At 47.2% G+C, this 19,129-nt stretch overlaps 1 protein-coding gene across 1 annotated transcript in view; it reads right to left on the minus strand.

Annotated features, from left to right (window-relative positions):
- The window catches only part of TRIP11 (thyroid hormone receptor interactor 11), a 93,146-nt gene extending 74,910 nt beyond the window's left edge, over positions 1 to 18,236 (minus strand). The window contains exons 1-4 of the mRNA XM_069736834.1: positions 17,888 to 18,236; positions 11,906 to 11,970; positions 11,708 to 11,818; positions 11,316 to 11,582 (exon numbers count right to left, since the gene is read on the minus strand). Coding sequence (XP_069592935.1) covers positions 11,316 to 11,582; positions 11,708 to 11,818; positions 11,906 to 11,970; positions 17,888 to 18,032 — 588 coding nt within the window. The 5' untranslated portion in view covers positions 18,033 to 18,236. The remainder of the gene's footprint in view (positions 1 to 11,315; positions 11,583 to 11,707; positions 11,819 to 11,905; positions 11,971 to 17,887) is intronic.
- Between the last annotated feature and the right edge of the window lie 893 nt (positions 18,237 to 19,129).

Consider the following 19,129-nt stretch of genomic DNA (forward strand, 5'->3'; position numbering starts at 1 on the left):
AATGAGAATTTTGTTACCATTTTTCCCTCCATGAATTTCAACCCATATGGACTCGACATCCTCATTCCCTTCGCTAATATCCTCCCTTAAAGTGGACTTTAGACAAGACTTTACATAGAGACAAACCCCTCCTCCTCTCCGATTTTTACGATCCTTTCTAAACAGACTGTAACCCTGTAAGTTAACTGCCCAGTCATAGCTTTCATCTAACCATGTCTCGGTTATTCCCACTATGTCAAAGTTACCTGTAGATATTTCTGCTTCTAGTTCTTCCATCTTGTTTGTCAGGCTTCTGGCGTTTGCGAGCATGCAGTTTAGAGGATTTTGTTTTGTTCCAATCTCCTCACTGTGGATTGTTTTAGAAATGTTCTTACCTCCCTTCTGAGTATGTTTTCCTGGGTCGTCTTTGTTCGAGTCTAATGTTTTTCTTCCCGTCCCCTCTTCTTCTAGTTTAACGCCCTCCTGATGAGTGTAGCGAGTCTTCTGGCGAATGTGTGTTTCCCAGGTTTGTTGAGGTGTAGTCCGTCTCTGGCGAGGAGTCCATCATACCAGTAATTCACACCGTGGTCCAGGAATCCAAATCCTTGTTGTCTGCACCATCGTCTTAGCCAGTTGTTTGCATCAAGGATCCTGTTCCATCTCCTGGTGCCATGCCCGTCTACTGGAAGGATAGAAGAAAAAACTACCTGTGCATCCAGTTCCTTTACTTTCTTCCCCAACTCTTCAAAGTCCTTGCAGATTGTCGGTAGGTCCTTCCTTGCCGTGTCATTGGTGCCAACATGTATCAGAAGAAATGGGTGGACGTCCTTGGAGCTGAAGAGCTTTGGTATCCTATCGGTCACATCCTTGATCATCGCACCTGGAAGGCAGCATACTTCTCTTGCAGTTATGTCCGGTCTGCAGATGGCTGCTTCGGTGCCTCTCAGTAGTGAGTCTCCCACCACCACCACTCTTCGTTGCTTCTTGGCTGTACTTTTTGCTGTCACTTGTTGCTGTGTGCCCTTTTCTTTTTTGCTTGCTGGTATTGCTTCATTCTTAGGTGTGCCATCTTCATCCTCTACAAAGATTTGATATCGGTTCTTCAGTTGTGTGGTTGGTGATTTCTCCATGGTCTTCTTGCTTCTTTTGGTCACATGCTTCCACTCATCTGCTTTTGGAGGTTCTCTGACACTTTTTGCACCTTCTGTGACCAGTAGAGATGCTTCTGTTCTGGCGTCCCCGTAGCCTTCTTGATGCTGCTGGCAGCTCCCATTCCCAGTAATGCCTTGCGAAATGACCCGATGACGCAGCGATCTCGTGAGACCGCTACGTCATCACAGGTCATTGATCACAAGGAATTACTGGGAACGGGAGCTGCCGGCAGCATAGCGAGCATCGGGAAGGCTGCGGAGGACGCTGGAATGTAAGAATATCATGATTTTTTTTTATTATTATTTTTAACCTGGACTGTGTTATGCATACGTTTTCTCAGCGGAAAAAAGCGGCGAAGACGCATACACAACATGTGCACATAGTCTCGACGGATCCATAAAAAAAAACGGACCCAGGGCACCCGTTTTTTACAATCTGCACAGGATCCGTGTCAACATTTTGATGGATTGTGACTGATTGTAAAATAGGGATTTTTGTGTACTCACCGTAAAATCCTTTTCTCCGAACCATTCATTGGGGGACACAGACCGTGGGACACAGACCGTGGGTGTATGCTGCTGCCAATAGGAGGCCGACACTAAGTGATACAAAAAAAAAAGTTAGCTCCTCCCCTGCAGTATATACCCTCCTGCTGGCTCTCAGCTAACCAGTTCGGTGCAAAAGCAGTAGGAGATCAATAACAATAAGACTCGTCAGAGTGAGAATATCGCAGAGGAGAAGGGGACGACTTTCCCTGATAGTCAAGTCTGCCCGGATGAAAAAGGAGCCTACTGTAAGGCTCCTAGGAATAATAAGGTCCCAATGATCTAACGGTATGCGATAGGGAAGAACTACGTGTGAAAACTCCCTGTGAGAAAGTCCCTACTTGCAGTTGTGCTGCGATAAGGCGAGAAGATACTAGCTCCGCAAACAAAAAACGGACGTGGTCAGTGCGGATCTCTGAGGATCACTGGGGCCCCTTTCTGCTTCCGAAAGGCTTTCGGAAGCAGTGGAAGGGGAGTTATGGAAACTGGTACCACGGCAGAACCAGAGCATGGAGAGCGATGGCTCTTGGATCTCGAGGCCGAACCACGAACTCGAGTACATTGGCCTTCAGTCTGGATGTCATCCCACCTACAACTGGAGAGCTCCAGTAAGGACAGATCTGTCGGGTGAAGTTCCCACTGACTTGAGGCGGAACCCTGACGGCTGAATTTGTTTGCCGTTCAGAGTTCTACTTCTGGGATATATACTGCCGAGATCACCGAATAATAGACTTTGGCCCATCAGAGAAAGTGAGGTACCTCGGTCATGGCGCCTGATCGTGGGTACCTGCTAGATGACTGACGTAAGGCCGTGACATTATCCAATTGAATTCGGATAGGGTGACCCGCCAGAAGGCAGTGGACCTGATGTAAGACTACCGTTCGGATCTCCAGAACAATGATGGGGAGAAGAAGACTGGCATTGGTAGTTACTAATAACCATTGAACCGGGAGAAAGGCCCTGGATAAAGAAGGAGCTCAGAGACTATTGTCTGAAAGTCTATTTGACTTGCTGAAAACGAGCGGAGCGAAGGAAACCGTTTCCATTGTCGTCACCATTTTTGCTCAGAACTCTCTTAGCAAATCGAATGAAATGAGGGGTGAGTAATCAAGTCCTCAGAACTCTCCTTGCGCGAGCTCCCTGTTGAAGGGCCATGACCTTGTCTCGAGGAAGAATTACCATCCTTCTAGAAGTGTGCAGGATCATCCTCAAAAAGGATATCTGCTGGGCTGGAAATGAGGAGAACTTGTCTAAGTGTAGCTGCCAGCCCAGGAGAGAAGGTATCGCAAGAGATATAGACGACTCAGCGTAGTCCTGGAAGGGCGGCTAGACAGACCAAACAGGGCAGGACGAGCACGCCTCTAGAGTGCAAGAGAAACATGACATCCGCCATAACCCGAGCGAACACTCTGGGTGCGGAAGCAAGGCCAAAGGACAAGGTTGTGACATGAAAATGCTGTTGACGAATGGAAAGGCGAAGGAGTTTTTGCAGAGGGCAAGCAACCCGAATGTTGATGGATGCCGGAAACTGCACCTTTTTCTGTTGAAGTAATGGCTGAGCGGAGGAACTCCATCCAAAGAAGGAGGACCATGTCAAAGGTTGTTAGAAGTTTGAGGTCCAGGGTCGATCTTACTTTTCGTTCCCCTGTTTGGAACCAAGATCCCTTAGATCTAGACTGTGCTGGACAATCCTTATACAATCCTTTGTCAGTCTCCCGGTCAAATGATTTGATTGGCCAGTTGTTGCTGGTGTGAATCAAGGTAGTTAAGGTCTCCAGCCAGGAGACCATTGCTCTAGCAATCCATGCGGCAGCTAGGGAGGATAGAGCGCTGGACTCGAAGCCGCAAGACGGAACGAACCAGATTTGCTATCTGACAGTCCGTGGTATTTTTAATTGATGACCCATCAGGTAGGGATACTGGTAGGAATACCACAGGAGATTCTACCCGGTTAATCTGCCCCATGGCAGAATGTGCGGCTGCATCCAGCAGGTCATAGTCTCTTGCCATCTCCTCTTTTCACGGTGCAGAGATAAAAATTAGGCACCATCGATCCATCAACCTCTTAACAGGGAAGTGGAGAGGAATTGTCCGCCCTCTTGCATCATCCATTAAATAGTGGTGATGCAGAGGGGGGAGCTCGTACGCCAAAAAGGGTGCCTCTATATGTCCACAGAGTACAGGTCTCCAGATGGACAGGACAGGTTGTCTGGCGTTAGGCCTGGATGCAGAAGAGGAAACATGGAGACGACACTCCGTGTGCTCGTCTGTTGATGGTGTGGGGAGATCGGTGCCCTTTAAAGGACCCGTCGCCCTTAAAAAACAGGCCAGGCATGGCATCCCACGTAGAGGCTTCTGTCCAGTGAATCGCTTATCCGAGTTGAATGGCAAATGCTCTCGAGGGAGTTTAGTCTCTGAAGCTCTGGCAAGCTCAGGCAATATCCAATCCATATTCAGAGCCTTTTGTCATCAAATCATTGGTGAGGGAGCAGGAAACGAAAAACTTCCGTTTTCTAGACGCCTGCACGTTTCTAGAATACTTGCGGCCCCTGCTAGCCGACGGCTCCCATGTAGGATAGGGACCATGTATATTGGTCCTGCGAGCACTCCAAACACAGAGGGTACACAGAGGGATTCAATCTCTTGGTCAGAGAACCATGGATTGGTCAGTGAAGAAGTCCACTGAGGGGAACTAGAGGATAAAGCTGGGGTCGGCGGCGGAGGGCTCCTCGGACTGATCAAGCGCCTTTAAGACCAGGGAATACTGGTCATGCACCTTTAAGACCAGGAAATATTGGTCATACGCCTTTAAGACCAGGGAATACTGGTCATGCGCCTGTAAGAACAGAGAACACTGGTCATGCGCCTTTAAGACCGGGAAATACCGGCCATGCGCCTTTAAGACCGGGAAATACCGGCAATGCGCCTTTAAGATCGGGGAATACTGGTCATGCACCTTTAAGACCAGAGAATACTGGTCATGCACCTTTAAGACCAGAGAATACTGGTCATGCACCTTTAAGACCAGAGAATACTGGTCATGCACCTTTAAGACCAGAGAATACTGGTCATGCACCTTTAAGACCAGGGAATACTGGTCATGCGCCTTTAAGACCAGGGAATACTGGTCATGCGCCTTTAAGACCAGGGAATACTGGTCATATGCCTTTAAGACAGGGAATACTGGCCATATGCCTTTAAGACCAGACCAGGTACTTCCTTACCCGGGTACTGATGTAGAGTCGATGTGCCCCTTTAATGCAAAAATACTGTCACCCCAGTGTGAGCTGGCCGGGTGGACCAAGATGGCCACCGGGAGCTGCAGAGTTGATAAAATCTCGCAGAGAGCGAGAAGAGCCAATTTGGGGGGCGGAGCCACAGGCACGATGTTGAATAGGCCTAAGCCGGGGCCTAAATTTCTGTAGCCGGCGGAAGTCACCAGTGGGTCGTTCCAGGCAAGACTTCCAGGATGCGGCCTACAAATCGGCCGAAGCCGGGGACTAAATTTTTGCAGCCATCCAGAGCGTTACCTCAGAGAGGTGGGCCACAGGGAAGTGGCTGAGGCTGCCTGTCAGCATGTGAATATCCCTCTAAAGATGGATCCACTCACCATTGATGCGCGTCCTGGCATGGAGCCGCCGCGGATGTGGGTTTCAGCGCTGTTCTGTGTAGCGTGGACGGTGCAGGGATAAGCCTCAATCCATCATCCCTTTGTTAGGGAGGTGGAGAGGAACCGTTCGCCTCCTTGTGCCATCCGCTTTCACAGTGGTGGGACAGTGGGGGCTGCTCGGACGCCATAGAGAGGGGCCTCTGTACAGCCACGGAGTTCAGTCCGGGTGGACAGGGCCAGTTGTCCGGCATTAGGCCTGGCTCCAGGAGAGGATACATGGAGGCGACACTCCATGTGGTCGCCTGTTGCTGGTGTGGGGAGATCGGGACCATGAAGGAACAGTCGCCCCTGAAGTGAGCTCAGGCATGGCTTCCCACGTCGCAGGAGAGGGAACGGGGAGGTATACTCGCCGTGCTCGCCTGTTGATGGTTCGGGGGAGATCGGAACCTTGAAAGGAACCGTCGCCCCCTTCACTCCGTTAATTAAAAAATAAAAATTTACAGAAAAGTAAACAATAAAATAAAAACATTGGGGTCTGAAACAGACCCATGTGCCTCCTACAGACACTAAGCAAGAACTGGTTAGCTGAGAGCCAGCAGGAGGGTGTATACTGCAGGGGAGGAGCCGAGAGCCAGCAGGAGGGTGTATACTGCAGGGGAGGAGCTGAGAGCCAGCAGGAGGGTGTATACTGCAGGAGAGGAGCCGAGAGCCAGCAGGAGGGTGTATACTGCAGGGGAGGAGCCGAGAGCCAGCAGGAGGGTGTATACTGCAGGGGAGGAGCTGAGAGCCAGCAGGAGGGTGTAAACTGCAGGGGAGGAGCTGAGAGCCAGCAGGAGGGTGTATACTGCAGGGGAGGAGCTGAGAGCCAGCAGGAGGGTGTATACTGCAGGGGAGGAGCCGAGAGCCAGCAGGAGGGTGTATACTGCAGGGGAGGAGCCGAGAGCCAGCAGGAGGGTGTATACTGCAGGGGAGGAGCCGAGAGCCAGCAGGAGGGTGTATACTGCAGGGGAGGAGCCGAGAGCCAGCAGGAGGGTGTATACTGCAGGGGAGGAGCCGAGAGCCAGCAGGAGGGTGTATACTGCAGGGGAGGAGCCGAGAGCCAGCAGGAGGATGTATACTGCAGGGAGGAGCCGAGAGCCAGCAGGAGGGTGTATACTGCAGGGGAGGAGCCGAGAGCCAGCAGGAGGGTGTATACTGCAGGGGAGGAGCCGAGAGCCAGCAGGAGGGTGTATACTGCAGGGGAGGAGCCGAGAGCCAGCAGGAGGGTGTATACTGCAGGGGAGGAGCCGAGAGCCAGCAGGAGGGTGTATACTGCAGGGGAGGAGCTGAGAGCCAGCAGGAGGGTGTATACTGCAGGGGAGGAGCTGAGAGCCAGCAGGAGGGTGTATACTGCAGGGGAGGAGCTGAGAGCCAGCAGGAGGATGTATACTGCAGGGGAGGAGCTGAGAGCCAGCAGGAGGATGTATACTGCAGGGAGGAGCTGAGAGCCAGCAGGAGGGTGTATACTGCAGGGGAGGAGCCGAGAGCCAGCAGGAGGGTGTATACTGCAGGGGAGGAGCCGAGAGCCAGCAGGAGGGTGTATACTGCAGGGGGGGAGCCGAGAGCCAGCAGGAGGGTGTATACTGCAGGGGAGGAGCCGAGAGCCAGCAGGAGGGTGTATACTGCAGGGGAGGAGCCGAGAGCCAGCAGGAGGGTGTATACTGCAGGGGAGGAGCTGAGAGCCAGCAGGAGGGTGTATACTGCAGGGGAGGAGCTGAGAGCCAGCAGGAGGATGTATACTGCAGGGGAGGAGCTGAGAGCCAGCAGGAGGATGTATACTGCAGGGAGGAGCTGAGAGCCAGCAGGAGGGTGTATACTGCAGGGGAGGAGCCGAGAGCCAGCAGGAGGGTGTATACTGCAGGGGAGGAGCTGAGAGCCAGCAGGAGGGTGTATACTGCAGGGGAGGAGCTGAGAGCCAGCAGGAGGATGTATACTGCAGGGGAGGAGCTGAGAGCCAGCAGGAGGATGTATACTGCAGGGAGGAGCTGAGAGCCAGCAGGAGGGTGTATACTGCAGGGGAGGAGCTGAGAGCCAGCAGGAGGGTGTATACTGCAGGGGAGGAGCCGAGAGCCAGCAGGAGGGTGTATACTGCAGGGGGGGAGCCGAGAGCCAGCAGGAGGGTGTATACTGCAGGGGAGGAGCTGAGAGCCAGCAGGAGGGTGTATACTGCAGGGGAGGAGCTGAGAGCCAGCAGGAGGATGTATACTGCAGGGAGGAGCTGAGAGCCAGCAGGAGGGTGTATACTGCAGGGGAGGAGCCGAGAGCCAGCAGGAGGGTGTATACTGTAGGGGAGGAGCTGAGAGCCAGCAGGAGGGTGTATACTGCAGGGAGGAGCTGAGAGCCAGCAGGAGGGTGTATACTGCAGGGGAGGAGCCGAGAGCCAGCAGGAGGGTGTATACTGCAGGGGAGGAGCTGAGAGCCAGCAGGAGGGTGTATACTGCAGGGGAGGAGATCACTTTCTTTGTATTACTTAGTGTCAGCCTCCTATTGGCAGCAGCATACACCCACGGTCTGTGTCCCACGGTCTGTGTCCCCCAATGAGGCGAAGGAGAAAAACGGAAGTGTGAAAGAGGCCTAAGCTCAAATCATTTTCATTAATGTTCCTAATGATGAGCAAATTATTGAGTATGTGTGCCCGTAGGGATCAGCTGTAAACCACCTGGCAACAAGTACAAAAATCATCCTATAGAAAGGGGCATTGCCAGCTGCAATGAAAGGGTTGCCCTGGACTTCGTCAGTACTAGTGATGAGCAAGTGTACTCGTTGCTCGAGTTTTCCAGAGCACACTCGGGGGTTCTCCGAGTATTTATGACTGATCGGAGATTTAGTTTTCATCGTGGCAGCTAAATGATTTACAGCTACTAGCCTGTTTGATAACATGTGGGGATTCCCTAGCAACCAGGCAACCCCCACATGTACTCAGCCTGGGTAGTAGCTGTAAATCATTCAGCTGCCACGATGAAAACTACATTTCCGAGCAGTCATAAATACTCGGAGGTCACCCGAGCGTGCTCGGGAAAACCAGAGCAACGAGTACACTCGCTCATCACTAGTCATTACCTATTCTTAAGATAGATCAATAATATCAGATTGGTGGAGGTCCAAAGCCTGGCGCCTAGCACAGCGCCATACACTGTAGTGGCTATTCTCGGTACTGCAGCTCAGCTCTAATGAGTAGTGATGAGCGAGTATACTCGTTGCTCGGGTGGTCTCCGAGTATTTGTGACTGCTCGGAGATTTCGTTTTTGTTGACGCAACTGCATGATTTACAGCTGCTAGCAAGCCTGAGTACACGCCGGGGTTGCTTGGTTGTTAGGGAATCCCCACATGTAATCAAGCTGTCGAGTGGTCGCAAATCATGAAGCTGCGGCAAGGAAAACTAAATCTCCAAGCAGTCACAAATACTCGGAGACCACCCGAGCATGCTCAGGAAAACCCGAGCCACGAGTATACTCGCTCATCACTACTAATGAGGTGATCAGAACTGCAGTACCAAGATTGTCCACTACAAAGTGTATGGAGCTGTGCTGTTCCCTCTGTACAGCTGATCAGTGGGGTGATGGGTGTCAGATTCACACCTGATATCAATAACTTATTCTAATGATAGGATATCAATAACCATCTCTGTAACCCCTTCACGACCTCCGCCATACTATTACTGCGGAGGTCAGATCCCCTGCTTTGATGTGGGCTCCAGCGGTGAGCCCGCATCAAAGCCGGGACATGTCAGCTGTTTTGAACAGCTGACATGTGCCCACAATGACGGCGGGTGAAATCGCGATTCACCCGCCGCTATTAACTACTTAAATGCCGCTGTCAAATGCTGACAGTGGCATTTAACTACTGCTTCCGGCCATCGGGCCGGAAATGAGCGCAACGCCGACCCCGTCACATGATCGGGGGTCAGCGATGCGCCGGCATGACAACCTGAGGTCTCCTTGAGACCTCTATGGTTGTTGATGTCAGATTGCTATGAGCGCCACACTGTGGTCAGCGCTCATAGCAATGCAGTAAATCTACTACTACATAGGGGCGATCTGACGATCGCTCCTACGTAGCAGAGCCAATCCAATTATGCAAGCTTCTAGTCTCCCATGGAGGCTATTGAAGCATGGCAAAGGTAAAAAAAAAAAAATAAAGAAAAAGGTTTTAAAAAATATGAAAAAAATAAAAAAAAAAATATAAAAGTTTAAATCACCCCCCTTTCGCCCCATTCAAAATAATACAATTAAAAAAAAAAAAAAAATCAAACCTACACATATTTGGTATCGCCACGTTCAGAATCACCCGATCAATTAAAGGATTAACCTGACCGCTAAAAGGTGTAGTGAGAAAAAAAAAATCGGAACGCCAGAATTACGTTTCTTTGGTCGCCATGACATATCATTAAAATGTAATAACGGGCGATCAAAAGAACGTATCTGCACCAAAATGGTATCATTAAAAACGTCAGCTCGGCACGCAAAAAAATAGCCCTCACCTGACCCCAGATCAAAAAAATGGAGACACTACAGTATCGGAGAATTGCGCATTTTTTTTTTTTTTTAGCAAAGTTTGGAATTTTTGTAGCCACTTAGATAAAACATAACCTAGACATGTTAGGTGTCTATGAACTCTTAATGACATGGAGAATAATAATGGCTGGTCAGTTTTAGCATTTAGTGAACCTAGCAGAAAAGCCAAACAAAAAACAAGTGTAGGATTGCACTATTTTTGCAATTTCATCGCACTAGGATTCTTTTCCCGGTTTCTACTACACGACATGCTAAAACCAATGATGTCGCTCAAAATTACAACTTGGCCTGCAAAAAATAAGCCCTCACATGGCCAAATTGAAGGAAAAATAAAAAAAGTTATGGCTCTGGGAAAAAGGGGAGTGAAAAACCGAAAAAGGGCAAGGTCTTGAAGGGGATAATTTTTATAGGACAGCTCATGTGCACTACCCTACAATTGCACAGCAGCAAAAGAAGAGCAGAGCAGCGACTTGCAGTACTGACAGCAACACAAGATTCACAAGTGCTGAATACAACCAATAAACGCCCTGGATCGTCACTTTGACAGCATCACTGTGCTACGGCAATGCAAAAAAATAACTGAGGCAATGTTCACATGTTGCGGTTTTTACAGTGGATCCGTAGCGTTTTTGACGATGCAGATCTGCAGCAGTTTCCCCATGCGGTGTACAGTACCATGTAAACCTATGGAAAACCAAATCCGTAGTGCCCATGCTGGGAAAAAAACGAGCGGAAACACAGTTTTTTCTGCGGCATGTCAATTCTTTGTGCGGATTCCGCAACGGTTTACACCTGCTCCATAATAGGAATCCGCAGGTGTAAAACCGTATGTGAAATTTGAGAAAAAAAAACGCGGTAAATCCGCAGTGCGGTTAACCTGCGGATTTACCAAAATCAGTCCGGACTTTCCTCAACGTGTGCACATAGCCTAAGTCAGTAGAAAAAAAATCACCCTTTACAGTGACTTTCACACCAGAGCAAACTTTCAGCAAAATAAAAAAAGCCTAAAACTAGCTGGGACGAATCCTAAGGCTATGTTCACACTTTGCGGATTTTGCTGCGGATCCGCAGCGGATTTTGCTGCGGATCCGCAGCGGATTTGACCGCAGCGGATCCGCAGCAGTTTCCCATGAGTTTACATTACAATGTAAACCTATGGGAAACAAAAAACGCTGTGCACATGCTACAGAAAAATCCGCGCGGAAACGCTGCGGATTACATTCCGCAGCATGTCACTTCTTTTCTGCGGATTTTCACCTGCTCCAATAGAAAACTGCAGATGAAAATCCGCAGAAGAAACCGCAGTAAAAAACGCGATGGGTTTTCACTGCGGATTTAGGAATTCTGCTGCGGAAAAATCCGCAGTGGAATCTGCAAAGTGTGAACATTGCCTAACAGTGTGCAAATTACTTAATTAGCATTTGGCAAGTTGCACTGCTTGCCAATCCAGAAGACCACTATATGTCGGGGCTCACCTGTGCCATGTGCCTCCAGTGAGACACCTCTGCCTTCAGTCTGGACACCTCACTGGATAGCGTGTTGATTTCTTGCTGAGACCAAATAACATCCCCAAAGTCCATATCGTCTCCTTGAAAGCTGGAGAGCGGTGGCTGGATACTGGACATGAAGGCAGAAGAGTCGGCAGCTTGTAAAGAGATGCTAGACAGTTGCGCAGAGACTTGATATTTCTGCATCTCATCTTGGACAGAGTTGAGCTTGGCCTTGAGATGGCTGATCTCCACCTAAGTGCAAGTAACACTACCGTCACTGGCCGATGCCCGGCAGAGATAGCAGCTGCTCACACGGCAAGGTCACCATGTGAGACAACATCCAGTATAACATGAGACGTTTAGCACAAGCCCCGCACCTCTTTCTGCTGCAGCCGGTTCCTGTAGTCCACAGATTGCTGCTTTACTTGTAGTTCAGCCGACTCAAGCTTGTCCTCCAGTTCTGAACACAATTTTTTCAGCCTCTCATTCTAAAAATGAAGTAAAAGCAGACGTGGTGATAGACAGCTTTATCAAAACTAGACAATCATGAGAGATGAGACGCTGACAGTTCTTACCTCGGACCTCTGCAGAGCCTGGACACTCTCTATGTCCCGGGACATGTGCAGCTCCGCAACTTCCTCTATAACAAAGCACAATGACATTATTATATTTTCTATCATATTCCAAAACTGCACACACTATTCTGCTGGAGCAGTCACTGTGTACATACATTACATTACTGATCCTGAGTTACATCCTGTATTATACTCCAGAGCTGCACTGACTATTCTGATGGTGCAGTCACTGTGTACATACATTACATTACTGATCCTGAGTTACATCCTGTATTATACTCCAGAGCTGCACTCACTATTCTGATGGTGCAGTCACTGTGTACATACATTACATTACTGATCCTGAGTTACATCCTGTATTATACTCCAGAGCTGCACTCACTATTCTGCTGGTGCAGTCACTGTGTACATACATTACATTACTGATCCTGAGTTACATCCTGTATTATACTCCGGAGCTGCACTCACTATTCTGCTGGTGGAGTCACTGTGTACATACATTACTGATCCGGAGTTACATCCTGTATTATACTGCAGAGCTGCACTCACTATTCTGCTGGTGCAGTCACTGTGTACATACATTACTTAGTTTAACCCCTTAATGACCGCCAATACGTCTTTTAACTGACCTGAGATATAAGAGAATAGCCTCCCCATACAGATGACAATCCAGCATCTGTCGGCTGTACACTATAGCTGACAACTTGCTGTATCATCCACGATCAGTGTTTGCACCATCCAAATCTGTTTAACCCCTTAGATGCTGCTGTCAATAGTGACTACATCATTGTAAATGGTTAACAGAGTGTGGGGGCTTCTTCTTTATCCCAATTGGTGCCCTCAGATCATGATTTTGTTGTCCTGATGTTTGCGATGGCAATTCATGACCAAATAGCGGCCTTAGAGTCTGACGGCTATAGTAATCTGTTTAGAAGTTAGCAACATTTAGGTGGTAAAAATACACATTTTCATTTCTGTCATGTCACTTTGCATTAATTCCTGTAAAGCACCTGAAGGGTTAATAAACTACCTGACAGCAGTTTTCAATATGTCAGGGGGTGCTGTTTTTAAAATGGTATCACGTTTGGGGGTTTCCCAATATATGAGACCCCTAAAGTCACTTCAAACATGGATAAGTCCCTAAAAAAATAAATGTGGTAAATTTCTTTGAAAAAATGAAAAATTGCTGCTACATTTTTAAACCTCCTAAAATGCTAACAAAATAAAATAACATGTTACAAATGGTGCTGATGTAAAGCAGACATGTGGGAAATGTTATTTATTAATGGTTTGCTGTTGTATGACTATCTGGATTAAAGGGATAATCATTCAAATTTAGAAAATTGCTAATTTTTTAACATTTTTCTCAAATTTTTTATATTTTTTATAAATAAACACAAAAAATGTTGAACTAAATTTACCATTATCATAAAGTATAATGTGTCACGAAAAAACAATCTCAAAATCACTGGGATTTGTTGAAGCGTTGCAGAGTTATTACCACATAAAATGACACTGGTCAGATTTCAAAAATTTGGCTCGGTCACTAAGGGGTTAAACAAAAGAAAAGTCAGGACCAGTAGAAGCGCAATCCAAAGCGAAACGTGCGTTGTCCGTCATGTCTCTCTTTTGAAATTTCTGCATCTGCTGCCACACAATCATTTTTGCAGTATTGTTACTTGTACAACAATGAAAACTTTAAAGGGCTTCAGAAAGGAGGGTGAGTGCCGACTTTTCTTTTCCTTTATTTAAACTACAGGGGGTCTCTTTTTACTCTGTCTGTGCACCACCCTTTACTCGGAATTTAGAGGTAGCAATACTTTTTGACAAGAAAATCCTTTATACTGGTGAAAGAGCTTTCAATTGTGGTGCTTCAACTCTTTTTATTACCATTACTTACCCTGTTCTGATCCTGAGATACATCCTGTATTATACTCCAGAGCTGCACTCACTATTCTGCTGGTGCAGTCACTGTGTACATACATTACTGATCCTGAGTTACATCCTGTATTATACTCCAGAGCTGCACTCACTATTCTGCTGGTGCAGTCAGTGTGTACATACATTACATTACTGATCCTGAGTTACATCCTGTATTATACTCCAGAGCTGCACTCACTATTCTGCTGGTGCAGTCAGTGTGTACATACATTACATTACTGATCCTGAGTCACGCAGCTCCAGGATTGGTTTGTCACGGCGTCTGATCACCTTTCACTATGATACAATCCTTGGTGATAAATTTGGTTCTTTTCTGTTATGTCCCATTGTAGAGAATCATCTTAAGATAAATGGCTCCTGACTGATACATTGTAACACTATCGGGAGGGGGGAGGTTTGTGCTGCTGATATCTCCCAGTAAATTGCGTGGACTAAATACAGTTTTGTCAGCATCACAAACTTATTTGGTTAGTTCTGTTTTTTAGAGTCTGGGGTTAAAAATACAAAAATAAAATTAATTCTTCAATGATTCCATTTTCCATTCACTGACAGGGCAGGAAGCAGAGGTTTTGAAAATAATAATTCAAGTCCTAACCCTAAGTTGCAGGAATTTTTATCATGTGAAGTATCAGCTTAATACATTGGAACTGGCCCTTTAAGACTGACTTGTGCAGATTTCTGCTGTCATTCCCTGTACCTTGATGAGGATTCAGCTTTCCATTTTATGTCATTATTAGAGCAGGCTTAGAGTTACAATGTGCTCATTGTACTGGTCACTTGGCTTCTATCCTGGGAGGTGCAGGATTTAAATTAAATCACCTCTTTATTAAAATTCTTCCTCATGCAGCTATCCTGTGAGAGTTTCTGTAACTTGATATCTTATTTACTGCTTGCTTTTATCGAATATAAACACTCTCTTGTATACTGCTGAGTGCAGCTCTGGAGTACAGTATAATACAGAATGTAACTCCGCATCAGTACTGATCAGTAATGTAATGTATGTACACAGTGACTGCACCAGCAGAATTGTGAGTGCAGCTCTGGAGTATAATACAGAATGTAACTCCGCATCAGTACTGATCAGTAATGTAATGTATGTACACAGTGAGTGCACCAGCAGAATAGTGAGTGCAGCTGTGGAGGATAATACAGGATGTAACTCAGGGTCAGTAATGTAATGTATGTACACAGTGACTGCACCAGCAGAATAGTGAGTGCAGCTCTGGAGTATAATACAGGATGTAACTCAGGATCAGTAATACAGGTCCTTCTCAAAAAATTAGCATATAGTGTTAAATTTCATTATTTACCATAATGTAATGATTACAATTAAACTTTCATATATTATAGATTCATTATCCACCAACTGAAATTTGTCAGGTCTTTTATTGTTTTAATACTGATGATTTTGCCATACAACTCCTGATAACCGAAAAAACCTGTCTCAATAAATTAGCATATTTCACCCATCCAATCAAATAAAAGTGTTTTTTAATAACAAACAAAAAAACCATCAAATAATAATGTTCAGTTATGCACTCAATACTTGGTCGGGAATCCTTTGGCAGAAATGACTGCTTCAATGCGGCGTGGCATGGAGGCAATCAGCCTGTGACACTGCTGAGATGTTATGGAGGCCCAGGATGCTTCAATAGCGGCCTTAAGCTCAACCAGAGTGTTGGGTCTTGCGTCTCTCAACTTTCTCTTCACAATATCCCACAGATTCTCTATGGGGTTCACGTCAGGAGAGTTGGCAGGCCAATTGAGCACAGTAATACCATGGTCATTAAACCATTTACCAGTGGTTTTGGCACTGTGAGCAGGTGCCAGGTCGTGCTGAAAAAATGAAATCTTCATCACCATAAAGCATTGACCCTGCCCTTGATGAAACACAGTGGACCAACACCAGCAGCTGACATGGCACCCCACATCATCACTGACTGTGGGTACTTGACACTGGACTTCAGGCATTTTGGCATTTCCTTCTCCCCAGTCTTCCTCCAGACTCTGGCAACTTGATTTCCGAATGACATGCAAAATTTGCTTTCATCAGAAAAAAGTACTTGGGACCACTTAGCAACAGTCCAGTGCTGCTTCTCTGTAGCCCAGGTCAGGCGCTTCTGCCGCTGTTTATGGTTCAAAAGTGGCTTTACCTGGGGAATGCGGCACCTGTAGCCCATTTCCTGCACACGCCTGTGCACGGTGGCTCTGGATGTTTCCACACCAGACTCAGTCCACTGCTTCCTCAGGTTCCCCAAGGTCTGGAATCGGTCCTTCTCCACAATCTTCCTCAGGGTCCGGTCTCCTCTTCTCGTTGTACAGCGTTTTCTGCCACATTGTTTCCTTCCAACAGACTTACCATTGAGGTGCCTTGATACAGCACTCTGGGAACAGCCTATTTGTTGAGAAATTTCTTTCTGGGTCTTACCCTCTTGCTTGAGGGTGTCAATGATGGCCTTCTTGACATCTGTCAGGTCGCTAGTCTTACCCATGATGGGGGTTTTGAGTAATGAACCCGGCAGGGAGTTTATATAAGCCTCAGGTATCTTTTGCATGTGTTTAGAGTTAATTAGTTGATTCAGAAGATTAGGGTAATAGGTCGTTTAGAGAACCTTTTCTTGATATGCTAATTTATTGAGACAGGTTTTTTGGGTTATCAGGAGTTGTATGCCAAAATCATCAGTATTAAAACAATAAAAGACCTGACAAATTTCAGTTGGTGGATAATGAATCTATAATATATGAAAGTTTAATTGTAATCATTACATTATGGTAAATAATGAAATTTAACACTATATGCTAATTTTTTGAGAAGGACCTGTATATGCACACAGTGACTGCACCAGCAGAATAGTGAGTGCAGCTCTGGAGTATAATACAGGATGTAACTCAGGATCAGTAATGTAATGTATGTACACAGTGACTGCACCAGCAGAATAGTGAGTGCAGCTGTGGAGGATAATACAGGATGTAACTCAGGGTCAGTAATGTAATGTATGTACACAGTGACTGCACCAGCAGAATAGTGAGTGCAGCTCTGGAGTAGAATACAGGATGTTACTCAGGATCAGTAATGTAATGTATGTACACAGTGACTGCACCAGCAGAATAGTGAGTGCAGCTCTGGAGTATAATACAGGATGTAACTCCGGATCAGTAATGTAATGTATGTACACAGTGACTGCACCAGCAGAATAATGAGTGCAGCTCTGGAGTAGAATACAGGATGTAACTCAGGATCAGTAATGTAACGTATGTACACAGTGACTGTACCAGCAGAATAATGAGTGCAGCTCTGGAGTAGAATACAGGATGTAACTCAGGATCAGTAATGTAATGTATGTACACAGTGACTGCACCAGCAGAATAGTGAGTGCAGCTCTGGAGTATAATACAGGATATAACTCAGGATCAGTAATGTAATGTATGTACACAGTGACTGCACCAGCAGAATAATGAGTGCAGCTCTGGAGTAGAATACAGGATGTAACTCAGGATCAGTAATGTAACGTATGTACACAGTGACTGTACCAGCAGAATAATGAGTGCAGCTCTGGAGTAGAATACAGGATGTAACTCAGGATCAGTAATGTAATGTATGTACACAGTGACTGCACCAGCAGAATAGTGAGTGCAGCTCTGGAGTATAATACAGGATGTAACTCAGGATCAGTAATGTAATGTATGTACACAGTGACTGCACCAGCAGAATAATGAGTGCAGCTCTGGAGTAGAATACAGGATGTAACTCAGGATCAGTAATGTAATGTATGTACACAGTGAGTGCATCAGCAGAATAGTGAGTGCAGCTCTGGAGTATAATACAGGATATAACTCAGGATCAGTAATGTAATGTATGTACACAGTGACTGTACCAGGAAAAAAAGGCAATACAGCTGGGGGCTCTGGACTCTCTGGGGGCGCAGTCTCCCAGGTGACTCTTGCTGCTCTCTTTATAGGGGCGCAGTCTCCCGTGGCCCTCTCTGAGGATACAGTATCCCCCGGCTCTGGCCGCTCTCTCTAGAGTCACCACTCTCTTACCGGACTGCTGCTGCTCCTCCGCCCCCTCCAGTAACATGTCCTTGGTGAAGCTGGAGATCTGTCCACTCAGGGAGGACAGGCTGCCGCCCACCTGTCCCAGGGACTGGCCCAGGCCAGAGCCCAGACCCCCGAACCAGGAAGCCATGGCGGTAGGAGGAGAGTGGAGACCCTCGAAAATTCCCGGCACAAGCGGAACCTCACACCGGGCACAAAGTGTGTGGAGACCAGGCCGGGAGCTTAGCGTCACCGTCGCATGTCCCCACTACAGCTCCGGCCCGAGCTCCGCCAACACGACAGCACCCATGACACCCAGCTCTATGGTAAGGCCAGAGCGACGTGTCCACAGTGCGGGGCATGCCGGGATAGCCGAGGTCCTCCAACCGAAGGGGCGGGGCCTGCGGGAAAACGACAGGTGATGGGATGAGATTCAGCACAGTGTCACATTTTTGAATAAAAATTAGATACACGGCTCAGCAGTTAGTATCACACAGGATAGGATTAGATACACAGCTCAGCAGACAGTATCACACAGGATAGGATTAGATACACAGCTCAGCAGACAGTATCACACAGGATAGGATTAGATACACAGCTCAGCAGACAGTATCACACAGGATGGGATTAGATACACAGCTCAGCAGACAGTATCACACAGGATAGGATTAGATACACGGCTCAGCAGACAGTATCACACAGGATAGGATTAGATACACAGCTCAGCAGACAGTATCACACAGGATAGGATTAGATACACGGCTCAGCACACAGTATCACACAGGATAAGATTAGATACACGGCTCAGCAGACAGTATCACACAGGATAGGATTAGATACACAGCTCAGCAGACAGTATCACACAGGATGGGATTAGATACACGGCTCAGCAGACAGTATCACACAGGATAGGATTAGATACACGGCTCAGCAGACAGTATCACACAGGATAGGATTAGATACACAGCTCAGCAGACAGTATCACACAGGATAGGATTAGATACACGGCTCAGCACACAGTATCACACAGGATAAGATTAGATACACGGCTCAGCAGACAGTATCACACAGGATAGGATTAGATACACAGCTCAGCAGACAGTATCACACAGGATAGGATTAGTTACACGGCTCAGCAGAAAGTATCACACAGGATAGGATTAGATACACGGCTCAGCAGAAAGTATCACACAGGATAGGATTAGATACACGGCTCAGCAGACAGTATCACACAGGATAGGATTAGAT

This window comes from Ranitomeya imitator, chromosome 1, assembly GCF_032444005.1.
Source record: "Ranitomeya imitator isolate aRanImi1 chromosome 1, aRanImi1.pri, whole genome shotgun sequence".
Classification (NCBI taxonomy): domain Eukaryota; kingdom Metazoa; phylum Chordata; class Amphibia; order Anura; family Dendrobatidae; genus Ranitomeya; species Ranitomeya imitator.